The sequence below is a fragment of the Lucilia sericata genome, unplaced genomic scaffold (assembly GCF_015586225.1).
Source record: "Lucilia sericata isolate MDLA Ls3-8-SP2 unplaced genomic scaffold, ASM1558622v1 Contig000344F_arrow, whole genome shotgun sequence".
Classification (NCBI taxonomy): Eukaryota; Metazoa; Arthropoda; class Insecta; order Diptera; family Calliphoridae; genus Lucilia; species Lucilia sericata.
In genome coordinates this window covers 198318-213620 of record NW_023994364.1, presented here as the reverse complement: position 1 = coordinate 213620, position 15303 = coordinate 198318, and the positions used below count along the sequence as shown (strand labels likewise).

General features: G+C 30.2%; 3 protein-coding genes across 13 annotated transcripts; 2 read left to right on the top strand and 1 right to left on the bottom strand.

The window, feature by feature from the left end:
* Window positions 1-1633: 1633 nt before the first annotated feature.
* On the top strand, window positions 1634-4072 carry LOC119603863 (decaprenyl-diphosphate synthase subunit 2). Its single transcript, XM_037956089.1, has 4 exons — window positions 1634-2288; window positions 2521-2710; window positions 2999-3545; window positions 3612-4072. The coding sequence occupies exons 1-4, from the start codon at window positions 1915-1917 to the stop codon at window positions 3881-3883; spliced, it is 1383 nt and encodes a 460-aa protein (XP_037812017.1). The 5' UTR covers window positions 1634-1914; the 3' UTR covers window positions 3884-4072.
* LOC119603864 (methyltransferase-like protein 22) lies at window positions 3611-5319 on the bottom strand. The gene is made up of 2 exons (XM_037956091.1): window positions 5185-5319; window positions 3611-5048 (listed from the first exon to the last, which is right to left on the bottom strand). The coding sequence occupies exon 2, from the start codon at window positions 4913-4915 to the stop codon at window positions 4076-4078; it is 840 nt and encodes a 279-aa protein (XP_037812019.1). The 5' UTR covers window positions 4916-5048; window positions 5185-5319; the 3' UTR covers window positions 3611-4075.
* A 1150-nt stretch (window positions 5320-6469) lies between these two features.
* LOC119603834 (serine/threonine-protein phosphatase 6 regulatory subunit 3) lies at window positions 6470-15084 on the top strand. 11 transcript variants are annotated; one of them, XM_037956057.1, is made up of 14 exons: window positions 6470-6609; window positions 7730-8025; window positions 9078-9157; window positions 9221-9340; window positions 9409-9733; window positions 9796-10100; window positions 10170-10308; window positions 10382-10500; window positions 10572-10725; window positions 11184-11248; window positions 11308-11592; window positions 11668-11704; window positions 12369-13009; window positions 13715-14502. In XM_037956057.1, exons 2-14 carry the CDS (start codon window positions 7966-7968, stop codon window positions 13974-13976), a joined length of 2592 nt encoding a protein of 863 aa, XP_037811985.1. In that variant the 5' UTR covers window positions 6470-6609; window positions 7730-7965; the 3' UTR covers window positions 13977-14502. The 11 variants fall into 11 exon arrangements, with proteins under 11 accessions (XP_037811985.1, XP_037811981.1, XP_037811982.1 ...); XM_037956053.1 differs by having other exon boundaries at window positions 12207-13009; XM_037956054.1 differs by having other exon boundaries at window positions 10572-10881.
* Window positions 15085-15303: the final 219 nt, after the last annotated feature.

The window sequence follows — 15303 nt, the reverse complement described above, 5'->3', positions numbered from 1 at the left end:
GGTCGAATAATTCTTCATAGCCACCTTTTAGGCGAGTTTTTGTACGTGGCAATTGGTCTTTAAGTTTTTGCTTATGGTTTTCCTTTTTTCTATTATTTTCATCCTCACGTTCTATGAGATCAATTAATAAGTCTAATTCCGAGTCAACATTGTCTACAGATTCTTGAGTTGTTGTAGGAGTTTCAATAGTTTGAGAGGCTTCCGGTGAACTACTTAGAAAGGTATTAAAAGATTCATTTAGACTATTGCTAGTTTCAGTTAATGTTGAAATGTTGGTAGTGGACAAAATATTTCTTTTTGGTTTGTCTATAATTACATTTAGTTTATTGTAACGCAAATATTGTGATTGCGGCCGAATTCTGGGACTTAATTTTCTTCTTCCAATATTAAATGTGCTGGACAAATATTTCCTCTTTTCCTCTATACACCCGAAAACAGGACTTATTTTAAATGCAGCATCATCACAAGTATTGTTTTCATTACAACTTAAATTCATGGCAGAAATATTCTCACTACTTGTCGATGGAACATTTTCTTTTGTTTTTAAAATTCTCCCTGCTAAATAAGTGGATTTTTTTTCCGTACGATCCACTTTGGGACTACATTTACTAATTGAATTATTAATAACATCACTGGAGGTGCGGGCATCCTTAGACACATTTTCGCGTTCAATAACTTCCAGGGTTTTATAACGAGTGGCACAATTATATTTTCTTATTGTAGAATTATTAATATAGCAGGTGGAATTTAAATTTGAACTTGTATTTCTCTCACGGCCACAGGTTGTTTGAAAATTTCCTATCAAACTTGCATTCGAACTAACACTTCCTTGGAAATTAGTTGTACCTCTATTTCTATGAAATGCATACTTCGATTTAGGAGAATGAGACTTTTTCTGTCGTCTCCTGGGTAAGGTGTATGTTATATTATATTTTTCAAATATATTCTCAAAGCTACGATTCATTTTAATAGGTATTTATGTTAAATTTTACATTAAATTTTATTTGTTTACAAATATTTTGCGGCAAATTGCACAATATTTTTTTGTTGGCAACTCTTTATAAGACAAAACGTATTGCCAACTATTTACAAAGAAAATACTTACGAGATAAAGTTGCCATATTCTTAAGAAGACAAAACGAGGGAATGTTTCTTTTTGTGATTTTTAGGTTTTAGAAACATTAAAATTGATTAATCACCTATATGTATATTGGAATAATATGCATTTTTTATAACAAAAAAAAAAAACAGTTATGTTGAATTCCGATATACAAATTTAAATAAAATTGTTTTAGTGAATAAAAAACCAATTATGTACATGAAACAGTCTTACAAATATGTAAAAAACTGTTAAAAAATGCCGACCAGAAATTTATAAAATATGCAGCTTTTATAAAAAAATCTGTAATATTTATCTTAATTCCGATGTATGTATTAAAAATATAACAATGTCAAGTCCTATATGATAGTAAATAATATTTTTGTTCAATAACAGAAATTTTAAAGCATTCCTAAAAAATAGCAACTTCCCCATTTTTATTAATTATCTATTATTTAACATTTGTCTCTTTGCCACATTTCCTTCATGTTTCTTATCAAACAGCTGATCCGTCTACAGTTATGTAGACGACACACAGTGGAACTGGTTTTCAGTTGAGAAGTAAACAAATAGTTACAAAATAGTAAATTACAAAAACTAATGTGTATAAACTTGGCTTGCAAGTTGGTTTTAAGAGAAATTAACTGGGTTAAAGAGTGTAAAAAGCTTAACCAAACATTAAGTCGAGTTTCACTTTTCAAAGTGTTAGCAACGAACATTTTAACATAGCGCATCAATAAATTTATTTTATAAATTAAAATAAAGTATTAAAGTTAATAATTTTTAATAATATTATAAAAAAACAAGTGAACAAAATGAACAGAGTTAGTTTCCTCGCAAGATTAACAAATAAACAACAGTGGCGTTTGTTTTCCAATCCTACCTCAATAACGAGAAATGCAGGCGCAACTTTCACTTTACAACAACAAACTGCTCAAAAACTACAGCAGCAAATATTGAGAAGTGTAACCACATCACCCTCCCATAAAGTGGGTAATGAAAAAATCGTTGCAAAGCCAACACCACCAAAGCACGACTGGAATCGTGCCGTCAGTGAAGCTGAACGTATAGTAGGCTATCCCACCTCCTTCCTAAGCTTACGCTGGCTATTGAGCGATGAAATAGCCAATGTCGCCTTACATTTACGCAAGTTAGTGGGCAGCAGTCATCCACTATTAAAAACAGCCAAGTGAGTTTAATACAAATATTCACGCCTAGTCAGAGATCAAATATTTCATTGTGATAATAAATACAATGACGATTGCGACACAAACGTGTGTGTTTGGAATTTTAAAAGCCAATTTGTTTATTTTGTCATTTAGGCATAAACGCATCATCTCTTTCTTATAACAATAGTTTTATTTACTTTGAATTTACATTAATATTTTTGCTTTCTAATATCTATTTTTTCATTATCTCAGACATTTACTGTATAACGGCAAAAATACTACACAAGCTTGGGGACTGATAGTTCTATTGATATCCAAAGCAGCTGGACATGCTCCCACAGTACCTGATATGGAACAAGACAAAAGTGCTGGAGTATTACACTCGCAGCGTGGATTAGTGGAAGTGACAGAAATGATTCGTATTGCTCACTTAGTGCATACTGTAAGTAAATGAATTAAAGGTATTATAAACATAGTACATACATATTCGTAAATTAAAAAACTCCGAAGGAATGGCATGTTAAATTTTTATACATTTCGACCTTTTTTCATTAGGAGAAAAGTCCATAGATTAGTCAATAGACTATTCCATATAATTCTCGATTATAGATTCCATAGGATGATCCATAGACTAATCAATAAGTTATTCCTTCAACTGATCCATATACTTGTTATTTTTTCCATCATGTTCCATTTTAATTTCATGCTTCTTTTATTTTGTATTTTACAGAGTTTGGTAAATTTGCAACGTTCATCACAAGCTGGCCAGGATGCAAATACCTATGATGATATGACTTTTGGTAACAAAATAGGTTTATTGATTGGTGACTACCTTTTGGGTCACTCTAGTGCAGAATTGGCCGGTTTGCGTAATCAAGAAGTTGTTGAGCTCATTTCTTCAGCTGTTAGAGATTTTTCTGAATCCGAATTTATTGGTGAACGAGATGAACAAAATAATCCCTTACCCTCGAAACCTGGTTCAAATCCCGTACAAAGTAATGGTACCGCCACAACTCCCGATATAGACTTTGACGAAAAGGACGTTCTTATACCCATGAGCATAGCAAAGGTAATGGGTAATCCTGAAAAGGAATGGGAATGTCGTAATATTTTAAATGCTGGCAGTCTTTTGGGCAAATCTTGCCAAGCTTCTATAAAGTTGGCTGGTCAGAGTGAAGAAATGCAAAAGCAGGCTTATCTCTTTGGTAAACATTTGTCTTTGGCTTGGCAAGCCTGTTTGGATGCTGAACCTTTTCAAAGCCCCACCTTACCTTTTGGTATGTAAAAATATCAGATTAGTAACAAACAATTATAAATTATTTTTATTTTTTTCTACAATATAGACACCACTTTTAGTTTGGTAAGTGCTCCCGTACTCTTCCATCTGGAATATGATCCCAAGTTGTATGATGAAATTGAAAAGGGTAAAGTGTCGGTAGAAAATGTAGACTACGTTAAAATACACAAGGCTATACTAGAGGGTCCCGGCTTAGAAAAGACCAAAGAGTTACAGCAGAAACATACCACAGCAGCTTTGCGTGTTTTGCAAAGTTTTCCAGCTAATGATGCAAGAACTGCTTTGGAAAATATCATATTGGCCATGCAAGACCTGTAACAACAACTCGAATATAAATGACGAAAGTAATCCTAGGGTGGTGGCAATAATTTTACACATGCAACAAATAAAGTAAATAAGTAGTATTTAACTTAGCGATATAATATTTATAATTAACATTTATACACTACAAAGAGAAGTTTTTAAATTTTTTTATATAAAAATAAATTATTTATTTTTCTAATTGTTTTTTTAAGAACTTGTAACTTTTAGTAGCACCAAATGTTTACATCTTTCATATTTAAAGTATTGTGGAAAATCAGTTTGAACATATACAAATCTCCAAGGTTTGGGCATAGTTAACTTGAGGAAATGTTCGAACATCGGAGCAACTGCATCACATTCGGAAGTTGTAAAGACATAACGCTTTTCCAAAGCCACGTATATTTCTTTTTTCTTATGGCTTACTTTTTCTCTGGAAAAAATCGCATCCATTACATTAATAAAGGCTTTTGTTAAGTCATCATCATATATCACATCAGCTGCCACTACAACATCACTCTCATCTATAGCCTTCAAAAGCTCTTGGCTATAGTTCGCTCTATCCAGCATAAAATCATACTCCAGCACCTCTATTTTATTAGATCCACAAAATTTTTCATTTCTTTTAACATTGGCACGTATTAAATCTAAAATACCTCCGATGTCAACATCGGTACAAACAACTTTATTAACATATTTGCCAGCTGCAATACTTGTCAAACCCACGCCAGCACCCAATTCCAAAATTTGCTTATCTTTAAACTCGTTACGCTGATTAAATATATAATCGGCTAATAGTAGAGCACCCCTCCATACTTGTAGACCAACTAAACGTATTTCGGTGGCCTCGGAATGTTGTATTTCAATAACACCATTTTCATGTTCAATGTCACTTTTTCGTCTGGGTACCACTAGATCGCCATCGTCGTCAACCGTTACACCACAGCTGTCGGGATATTTAAATTCAAATTTTGAAACAATTTTACCATCTTCACCTTTAGTGGGTTTAAAATTTGTCTCCTTATAAATTTCCGATGTTACCGTGTACATTTTCTGTTTATACTTTGATTTTCCTAATTTTATATAATATTGTTGTTATTGGCGACAGCTACACTTGATGTTTGCATATTAAAAATATTTTCTCATAGTTTTTCTAAAATGATTTTCATTTTGACACAAGTTTCTTCAAAATGTTTATAAATAGACAAGGGATGAAAACAGAAAATAAAAAGAAATGAAATGAAACAGAAAAATGGAAAGAAACATCATACACTTGTAAAAATTACTTTGTCAAATAATTATTTTAATGTGATACATACTTTTTTAGGATTAAGTTTTTTTATATACTATTTATAGCATCTCTGACGTTTTCCACCTAACCAATCAGAATGAGAGAGAGCAAGAGGAAACGAAATTATGACAGTGCTGCCAAATTAGTGCATTTCTTAGTTTTTATGTTATAATTGTGATTTTAATGGTGCCTCCTGATATGCCAAATACGTAAGTAAAAATTTTGATGTGGTGCCTTAAAAAAAAAATTTAATAATACCATAATAAAACAATTTTTGTTGGAACGAAAATATGTCTACCAAATTTTATGACGATCGAAGCATAATTCACCCTAAACCCATATGAGATCTTCTTCAGAAAATGACTTAAACACACATACATAAATGGCTTTCAAATGTCGATGTAATAATGGAATTCGATGAAAAAACCTTTTTTAGGAACCCAAACCTATATTTATGAAAAATAAAACGTAGAATTCAGAAAAATAAACATATTTTAGCTTTGTTCCAGAACTTTTCTGGCTAAAGAGAATTAATGAATTTTCTCTTCGTACTTATAAAAAGTACGGGAACAGAAAAAAAATATTTTTTTTTGTTTTCAATGTACTTTTTTAACAAATAATTTATTTGACAATTTTTTTCTATTTGCCTGGAAAAAATGTTCTGGTTTTCCACTATATTTGTGTACTTGGTTTTAAAAAGAGAAAATTTATGCGAATTCGTTTTTAAACGAGAAATTTGCTCGGATTCGGTTTACAGAACAGACAGGACTATGTAATATTATAGGGTCAAATATAGGCCGATCCTAGTGTTTTTAATTTTTAAGCATTTCTTATCCATCCCTGCATAATTTCTCACACAACTTTTGTGCTTGCTTTGCTCTGTTTTGTTGTTATAAACAATAGGTCTGTTCGAGTACCCGATAATTTGTAACAATTTGCAACAATTGTTACTGGATTCCGTTCGCGTACTTTTGAAAACTTGCAATGAGAGAATAAGAGAGCGATAAAAATGATAGAGAATTTTTTGATTTTACTGGATATTTTTTCCCCAGTAAAAAATTTGCAAACAAACATGTTTTTTAAACACATTCGCGTACTTTTTTAGATTCAGAGTAAATTAAAAATTTCTCTCTATCATAAAGTTACTGGATATTTTTTTACTGAAAAGTACGCGAACACACCTAATATATTTGCTTTCTGATCTCTCGGATTCCGTGTTTATTTAAAATCGTTGAAAATTCAAAAACTAATCGTAGTTTTACATCGGCTTACAGTCGATTTTAAGCCCCGCCGACATATTTAGTGTCAGTCGCCGCCGCCGTTAATATTTGTCGGCGCAGGGCTCTGACAACGACATATTTTTCAGATCTGCGATTAATATTTTTCTCTAATTACGAATTTATTTCTAAAAATACTTAAAAGTTTTATAGTTTTTTCGTTGTTCGATTAGGCGGTGAGTGAACTGAAGAATTATTGCTTTTCTTCAAACAAATAAATAATAGTCACTGTAAAGTGAATGGTAGTATTAAATGGTAAATGAAATAGTGTGATTGTGTATGGTGAGCTATGAAGAACGACATGGAGTAAAAAATCTTAATATATAAACTATTTTTTATGTCTGAGGAATTTTTGGAAAAAGAAGAAGCAAATAGAATAATATAAAAAGAAAAATAAATATATTTTTTTCGAAAATTCTGCAAAATTGTATGTAATAAATTAGTGAAAAAAGGAAATGTAAAAAAGCAACAAGTACGTTTTGTTGAGTTTATTTATGGCATCTTTTGACGTTTTTTCATTTATGACACCTCACCGACGAGAATGAGAACAAGAGAAAACGAAAATTAGAGATATGCTATAAAACGAAGGAAATAATGAAGTGTCACTGAGTGAGAGTGTTGCCAGATTTGTTTATTTTACCATTTTTTCTGATAAGTGCTAATATTTAGTAAGAAAATTTAGCAGGTTTTTAAATATCAATAAATAGGAAATTTTAGAAGCTGTTTTATTTAAGAACCTCAGCATACCATTTTTAAATTCTGAAAGATGGTCCAAGGTGTAATCATTCATTAAATGTACTACATTTTTATTTTCCTGTTAACATTTCAATTTGACAATTGTTTAGTTTTAAACATAAAACCATAAGTCAGGCATCTCTTTTACCCAAAACACGATTGTCAAAATGAAGAAAAATTTTTCTTCTCAATATTGAAGTTTAAGAAACACAAGAAAAATCGTTAACTAGAAAACGCAAAAAATATTCTTGATTTTATGCAGTTTAACAACGCAAAAATATGTTACACACCTAAAAAATGTAATTTATTACAAAATTAAAATATTTAATTGTTAAACTACAAGTGCAAATACAATAAATAAGAAAAATTAAAGTTTTAAATCGTGCACAAAAAACCGAAAAAACAGCCTAAAAAAGTAAACTCCCCCAATAGAGAAAAACTAAAGGATTTAATAAAATATAAAACGAATTTAAACAATTTATTAATCATAAATTTTGTAATATTTGTATAATTTTTACTGTTAGTAAAATAACAACGTATTATTGCATTCATTTGTTTTAGTGTTGTGAAAATATCTAGCAAGTAATTCTGCAATTAGTCTGTACAAAAGCAAAAAAGAAAGAAACGAAATATTTCTACATAATTTTTTGTTGTTGCTGCTGGTAGTTGCCACTTACGCGTCACGCAACAATTACATTTCATTTATATGTGAAAAGTATAATATAGTGTTTAACTGAGATAAAACCAACAATTAACCAGGAAGGAGCAAACAATATTGTCAGTAAAAATCTTACAGAATGTTTTGGGATACCAAGGATCCGCCTTCACATAACATAGAGATTCTACTGGAATCACCGGTAAGTAAAATATATTGATTTTTTTGTGTATGTTTATTTGTGTAATCGACAATATCCTTAAATTCTTGACACTAAGCATTTATTAGCTGCAACGTACCGGCAAGGGAGGGAAAGATTTGCTGGTGTCTAAAATCGAACATAATCTAAATCTTGTTACTATTTGATATACCTATCGAACGACTTTAATGGGGAGGGGTATTCAAAATTAGTCAGCGACTTTTATTTTTAGGGGAATTGGAGGTTAAGATTTCAAACATTTTATTTTTTAAATGTTTTGTGTCATGTTTCTCCGGAATATTGGTTTAAATATCATAAATATGTTGCTTATACAGCAATAGTAATGACATTTTGCACACGAAATCACAATGTAAAGCATGTATTATAGTTGATGCTCATATAGACGCCTCCTAACTAAGTATACTTAGAAGGATTTAAATCGTCTTGTATTTTATTCTAACTTTTTATCTAAAAACTAGTTTATGACTGATCTATCGTGTTAACAAATCTATGGACTAGTTTATTGCATAGTATGTATTCACAAACTTTGTAGAACGATCGTTTGCGACAGACTTTAGAATTTAATACTGAAAAGTACAATATTACACCTTTTTAAAATTGCAATTCTGACACAAGGAACTACCTATCAAATTTTTACTAAACTTCAAATTCTCTTCTACTTAAGAAACCTGGAAGAGATTTCAATTAAACAAGCAGTAATAACTATTACAAAATAGAGTTGTTCTCATGATAATCGGTCCTTCGCACCGAAACGAAGACGGCACACTACTATAATGTCTTATCTATAGACTAGTCTGTTGTCTAGGGTATAGACTTGTCTGTTTCTTTAAAATGAGATATACGTGTATACAAGAGCATTTAAGAAAAGGCGATTGGAATCAGTATCTTTATTTTCGCTTAAACATGTCAGTTACATGGTGTCTATGTATTACTCTTAATATATATTTTCCAAAAAATACACAACATAAATTACTTATTACCCTGTAATGTATTAAACTAAACATTTTCAACTTTTATTTCTTTCCGTTTTTAAGGATACCAAAGTCGAAGTGTTTTTGGATGAAGACAACATTATACAAGAATGTAAAACTCTAAAGAAAAATATTGTTAACTAGTAAGTACTATATTAAAACCATTTTAAATAAAATATTCATTACTAAAAATATCCTTGTCTTAGTTTTACTCGTCCTGATGTTATAAGACGTTTGATTGAGTTAATTACAACAGAACCTCCAGAGGAAATACCCCTATCGGAACGTTTTCGTCATGCTAATATTGCTAGTGAAATCTTAACAATGTAAGTGTGTATGTTTCACATATAAGTTAATAACTAATACTAAAACTATATTGATATTTTTTTTGTAGGGGCCTACCGTCCTTAGATGAAAAATTACTCGCCGATACAGATACATTAAACATGTTATACTCATATCTGGAAAATGAACCACCGTTAAATCCCTTGCTAGCATCATTTTTTAGCAAGACATTTAGCATGCTCTTTACTAAAAAGTCTGATCAAGATTGGTTTTTGTATCAACAAACGTGCCTAAAACTTTTGGAATATTTAAAGACGAAGAGTAGTTTTTTGGATTTGATATGCAAACATTTCAGTACGCCCATCGTGCCCGATCTCATAATGGAAATGATGCGTAACGTCGAGGGTGCTCAACTGAAAAGAAGCTTATTTGAAGTAAGTAATCAGTTTGATGTTGGTGTTTTTTATTAACATTGTTTTATTTTTAATGTTTCCAGTGGTTGAATGAGGAAAGACTGGTTGAGAAACTTATTGAAATTATTGGTGATCCTGAACAAAGTGAGAAGCACGCTAATGTTGCTGATTTTCTCTGTGATCTTATACATCAGGGGCGTACAATGCGTCAAGATATTGATACTTTTGAACCTGCTTTTGAGGGTTCTAATCCTATATTAAAAAATATTGAAAGTGCAACCACTTTATTAGCCTTGTTTAATGTGATTTTGCAACCAAATGCTGTTGAAAGTGCTATTGTGTCCGGCATAACGGTTGTACTTAAGATAATAAAACCCGTTAGAGTGACGTAAGTTATATTGACCATAGAATGTGAATATTGAAACATTTTTTTAAATTTAATATTTTGTTTTACTAGAGATGAACGGAATATGGAACGTTTGGTGTCTTATCTTGATCGCGAGCAAAAAGTTCATGATGAATTTTTAACAACTGTGATTCGTGTTATTGAACCTCAACTAAAACAATTTAATGAATTGCTTAAGAACCCGCCAAAAGTAAGAAAATTAAGTAATATGTATATAGCAAAAGTATGTTACTAAAACAAAACTTTGTTTAAAACTATTTTAGAAACCCGATATTCTTACATCGGCAGCTAATTTATCGCCACCGTTTGGTATGACCCGTCTGCAAATTTGTCGTCTTTTTACGGTATTATTGGAAACCAATAATGAGGAAATATTTAAAGCGTATGTTTGTTTCTTAAACGTTTATATTTTTATGATTCTTACAATTAAATTTTTTTTATTTTGATTTGTAGTATTTGCGAAACAGATTTCCTTGATATTTTGCTTTCGCTGTTCAAAGAATACTGCTGGAATAACTTTTTGCACAGCGAAGTCGAGAAGTGTCTACACCTTATTTTTCCCTACTCTGAAGTTCCCAACTCTAATACTAACAACAACTCAACGCATGTAAGTGATGGCTCAAAAGATAATAAAGACGGGGATAATAAAGATTCTGTTCTTGATAAGATCGTTGAACCATTAGAGTTTAAAGTTGAGGTCGATAATACTAAAACAACTACAACAACAACAACTAATAGTACTCCGTCCCCCATACAAACTCATGTAAGTTATTTGTCATAGTTTGTGGACATTTGGCAAAAGCTCTGAAAATCTAATCTAAAAGTATTTTCCTTTCTATCAAAAAAATCTTATTTTCGAAAACTTTTTTTTCACTAAATACACTTTTTCAAAATTTTTTACAGAAAACACACTTTTTATAAACTAATTTTTTCCACCAAAATTACTTTTTCCTAGTAAAAAAACTTTGTTTATTAAACCCGTTTTGTTGAAAATTTGCTTTTTATATAAACATTTTCGCTATTTCCTAAATTAAGTTAACTCACACACTTTCTTTTAATTTACAGGCTATTGTTAATTGCAAAATAATATCAAAACTAATTGAGTGCTGGAAAATTAACAAGGAAATAGAGTGAGTTATAGTTGAATTGCTATTTGTGAAAAATATAAATTAAATAATCTTTTTTTAAGGTCTGCTGAAAAAGGACGCCGTTTGGGTTATATGGGTCATTTGATAAAAATCTTCAAGCACATTACACAGTGTATATCAGAATCGGAACATATCGGTGCCTTAATTGAGAGCAATCTCCAAGACGATAATGAACGCGATTTGTGGCAGTCTATTGTCAATACAACTGACGGTGATCTAACAAAGGCCTTGAGTACACAAAACAAATTATTAGCCAACCACAAGCCCTGTGATTACCATGTATCATTAGATTTCTTTGCTGACACTACTAGCATGACAGAGGCTTTGTAAGTTTTTCTATTGTCTAACAAAAATTATTTTTGGATTTTTGCTTATTTGATTCTGTTTTCTTTTTATTCAAGCAATGAAGTGTGTAGTTTTTTGGATTCATCTGACGCAGTAAGTAATCTTGAGATAATGTGTGTTGTAATCTAGTGTTGTTTGCAATACATCCTAATTTTTAATCCTGCTTACCAAAGATTCACTAATGCTTCCTTTGTTTTGTTATGAGATTCTAAATTTTGAAAAAAAAAAAAGCTGGAATGAATTGAATGAACTTTATTTATTTGCAATCCTTTTAAAATAATATTTATAAACAAATCGGTCCATCTTTCTAATGCCCTAAACTGACCCAACAAAATTCTTACAGACGTTGTTTTTTGTTTTTGTTAAACGTTCTTTCTGTTCTGTTAAATATTCTAAATTCAAACAAAACTCGAACTCTTTCTCTATCTCTTTAAAAACAATCAATGAAACAAACAAACAATCAATCAAAAAATATTCTATTCGATTTCATTGCCGCAAAAATACAAAATAAAAAAACAAATAAAATGTGTGCGTTGTATACGTGATGAAATGAAACTAAATAAAACAAATCTAATCGAATCAAATCGAAAAAAAGGATGTCATTTTTACACTTGATTACAATACTCAACATGATGATCACGATTATGATGACGATGATGGTGATGATGATTATAATAATATTGATAATGATAATAATGAGGACAAAGATAAAGACCAAAGCAACGATCATGTGAAAAATGCTCTAAATTTGTTTCAGTTCGGGCGCAGCAACGACGACGATGAAGGTGAAGATGACGATAATGCAGCTGCCTCCTTTGAGCGTGACGGTGGTTTATCGTTTTATGTACAACCCCAGGTTAATCCCTTCATGGAAGATCCCTGGAAGAATTGTGACGATGCCGACGATATGGTGTTTGACCTCTTTAGAACGAAGAACACGGAAAAGGCAACAGCTTTTGCAGATTTTGAAGCTTACTTTGGAATGGGCGATTCATCAACATTAAATCATCCAACTGAAGGTACCGGTACAGAGACAGCCAGCGGCGTTACTGCTACAACTAGTTCTGAGGAGTATGATAATAATGCTAATGTCGAAAAGTCATCATCATGGAGTGGAGATTTCACTACATTCCAAATTCCCAAAAAAGACACACAGTATACCAGCAATTTTGTTGATGATTATGAAGACGATGAAGGTATGTGGACAAAACCATTGGGAGCTGCTGCCGCTGCCTCAACTAATACGACTGTTGAACAGTTTGAAACGGAAAAATCGGTAGAACCGACAAATCAAACGGTTGATGAGTGTAAAACGAATGTGATTAGTAACGGTCCCTGTATGTCGGAAGAAGTTGGTGAACATGTGCCAGAAGAATCTACATCATCACTAAATCAACTGTAAGAAATAAAACACTTTTCTACTTTTACTTCTACGTCCACTTCTAGTATGCTTATTTAGATGCCAAACATTGTAACAACACTTTACAAATTAGTCTCTCTTTTTACACTTTCATGTTTCTATTTTTATTTGGTTAAACGCTTCTCTCTCAATATTTCTGTTTTAAATATTAACTAAAAACTAGTTCTATTATTTTTACTGAAGGACTGTGTACGTTTAATTTGATACCTAAACATAATTTAGTTATTTTGTTTAATTGAAAGTTTTATATTTCATTTATTTGTAGCATTTGTGTAAAGTTTTGGTTTCGGGGTAAAGCTAACAATTAAAAGTCCTGAAAATTTATAAAAATTTAGTTTTTTTGAAAAATAAAACAATTTTCGTCACAATTTAGGTTTTTGGATAAATTATAATTTTTGATGAAAAATCGTTTTTTTAAGAAAATTCCATTTTAGTTTAAAAATTTAGAAACAATATGTGATGACTCAACACAAATAATCTTTTAATAAAAAAGTTTCTAAAAGTAATCAAATTAAACGTGTATGGTTTTCATATAAGAAAGAAGTTTTTAATAAAACGAAAACAGACTCGACAACATATTTTGGCATCTAAAAAAGTTTCCATAACAACAAACCATTTAATGACAATATCATTTAAAAGTTTTTAATTTAAATTTCTAAAAAAATACTTTAATCTTTATGCAGGAATAATTCAATAGAAGACAACACTTTAGTTGATCCCCCAGCCGAAGACATCACATCGAATGCAATTAAAGAAGAAACTGTTAAAGAACTCAACAAAGATTTGAATTTAAAACAAGAAGATGATGAAGAAACAACGTCCAAGCACAAATCATCCACACACGATACAAACGATACTGAAACCACTAACACTAATCAGTTGACAACTACAGCGACTGCTAAGGAAGAAGTATCAGACACTGCAGCAACAGCAACAACAACGTAAAAAAAGAAGAAAGTAAAATTTCACTGGAGAACAAAAATCCACAAATAATACAAAAACACACAATTATAAAAAAGTCACTATCGCACATTCGAAATTGGAATAAACAATCCATTAGGTAAAGAGCAAAAACATAAAACAAATATAACAAAAACTCTTTCAAACACATACACACACACTTTAATTGTCAATGTGGTATATTTTTACTTCAACGTTTCTTTTTTTTTTTTAACAGTTTCAAAAGCATTTCGCTACCAATAACTATAGAATTTATAAGTGTAACTAATAATTTGTTTCTTTGTTTTTGTTACAAACTTAAAAATATGAATGATCATTTATTTGTTGTATTTGTATTTTAATATAATGCCTGGAACTGCTAAAAAGTTGAAGTAAAACTTACGATTGTAATAAACATATTGTTTGGTTAGAGTTTTGTTAAATAAACTATTCATATTAACCCGCCCATTCTTCCTCTTTATACTTAAATATTTAATAAACAAAACAAAAAGCAAAAAAAGAATGAAAAAAACCTAAAAAAAAACAAAATGTTATAATAATAATGTATAATTAATATTAAATATTATTTGTTAGGCTTCTTTTAGTACAACAAACAATTTGTGTATTAATAACCGCCCAAAGTATATAAAAACAAAAACAAATTATAACACTTAAAATCGAAAAAGAAAAACAACTCCAACAAATTTCTTTAACTTTAAATTAAATTTAAAAAAAAGAGAGTTATTATATTATGAAAAAAATATCCTCGCTCCTATTGCCAATTATGTTTTATTTTGGTTATTTTTAAATTATATTTTTTAAATCCTTTTGTAATAATGTTCTTTTTTTGTTTGTTTCTTATTTAGTTGAAGAAATTAATTAAATTACTTACATATATACAAACACATACACTTACACATACATATATATAAATAACTACATATTTAAATATATATTTTAGTTACATATGTTTTATACGCTTAAAGCGAAGTATGTGCTGCTCATTTAAATTAAAACCAAGAGAAAAATATTACAAAAAAAACCATCAAAAAAACTACATTTAATAATTTTTTGTTTAATAAAAACGAAAATCTTAAATAAGTAAAACATCTAACTTGAAGCTTTTATTTGGAGAGATTAAAAATTTAAATATAAATGCTGTTTTTTTATAATATTAAAGATTTTTTTGTTAACTTATCTTCTTTACACCAAAAATTTAAATTAAAAGAAAAATAAATAATTTACAATTACAAATATGTAATAAAAAACTAGTAAGAAAGAAAAAAAAATCCGCATTTTTTGTTTTATCGTCACCAAGTGTTCGTCCAAAAAT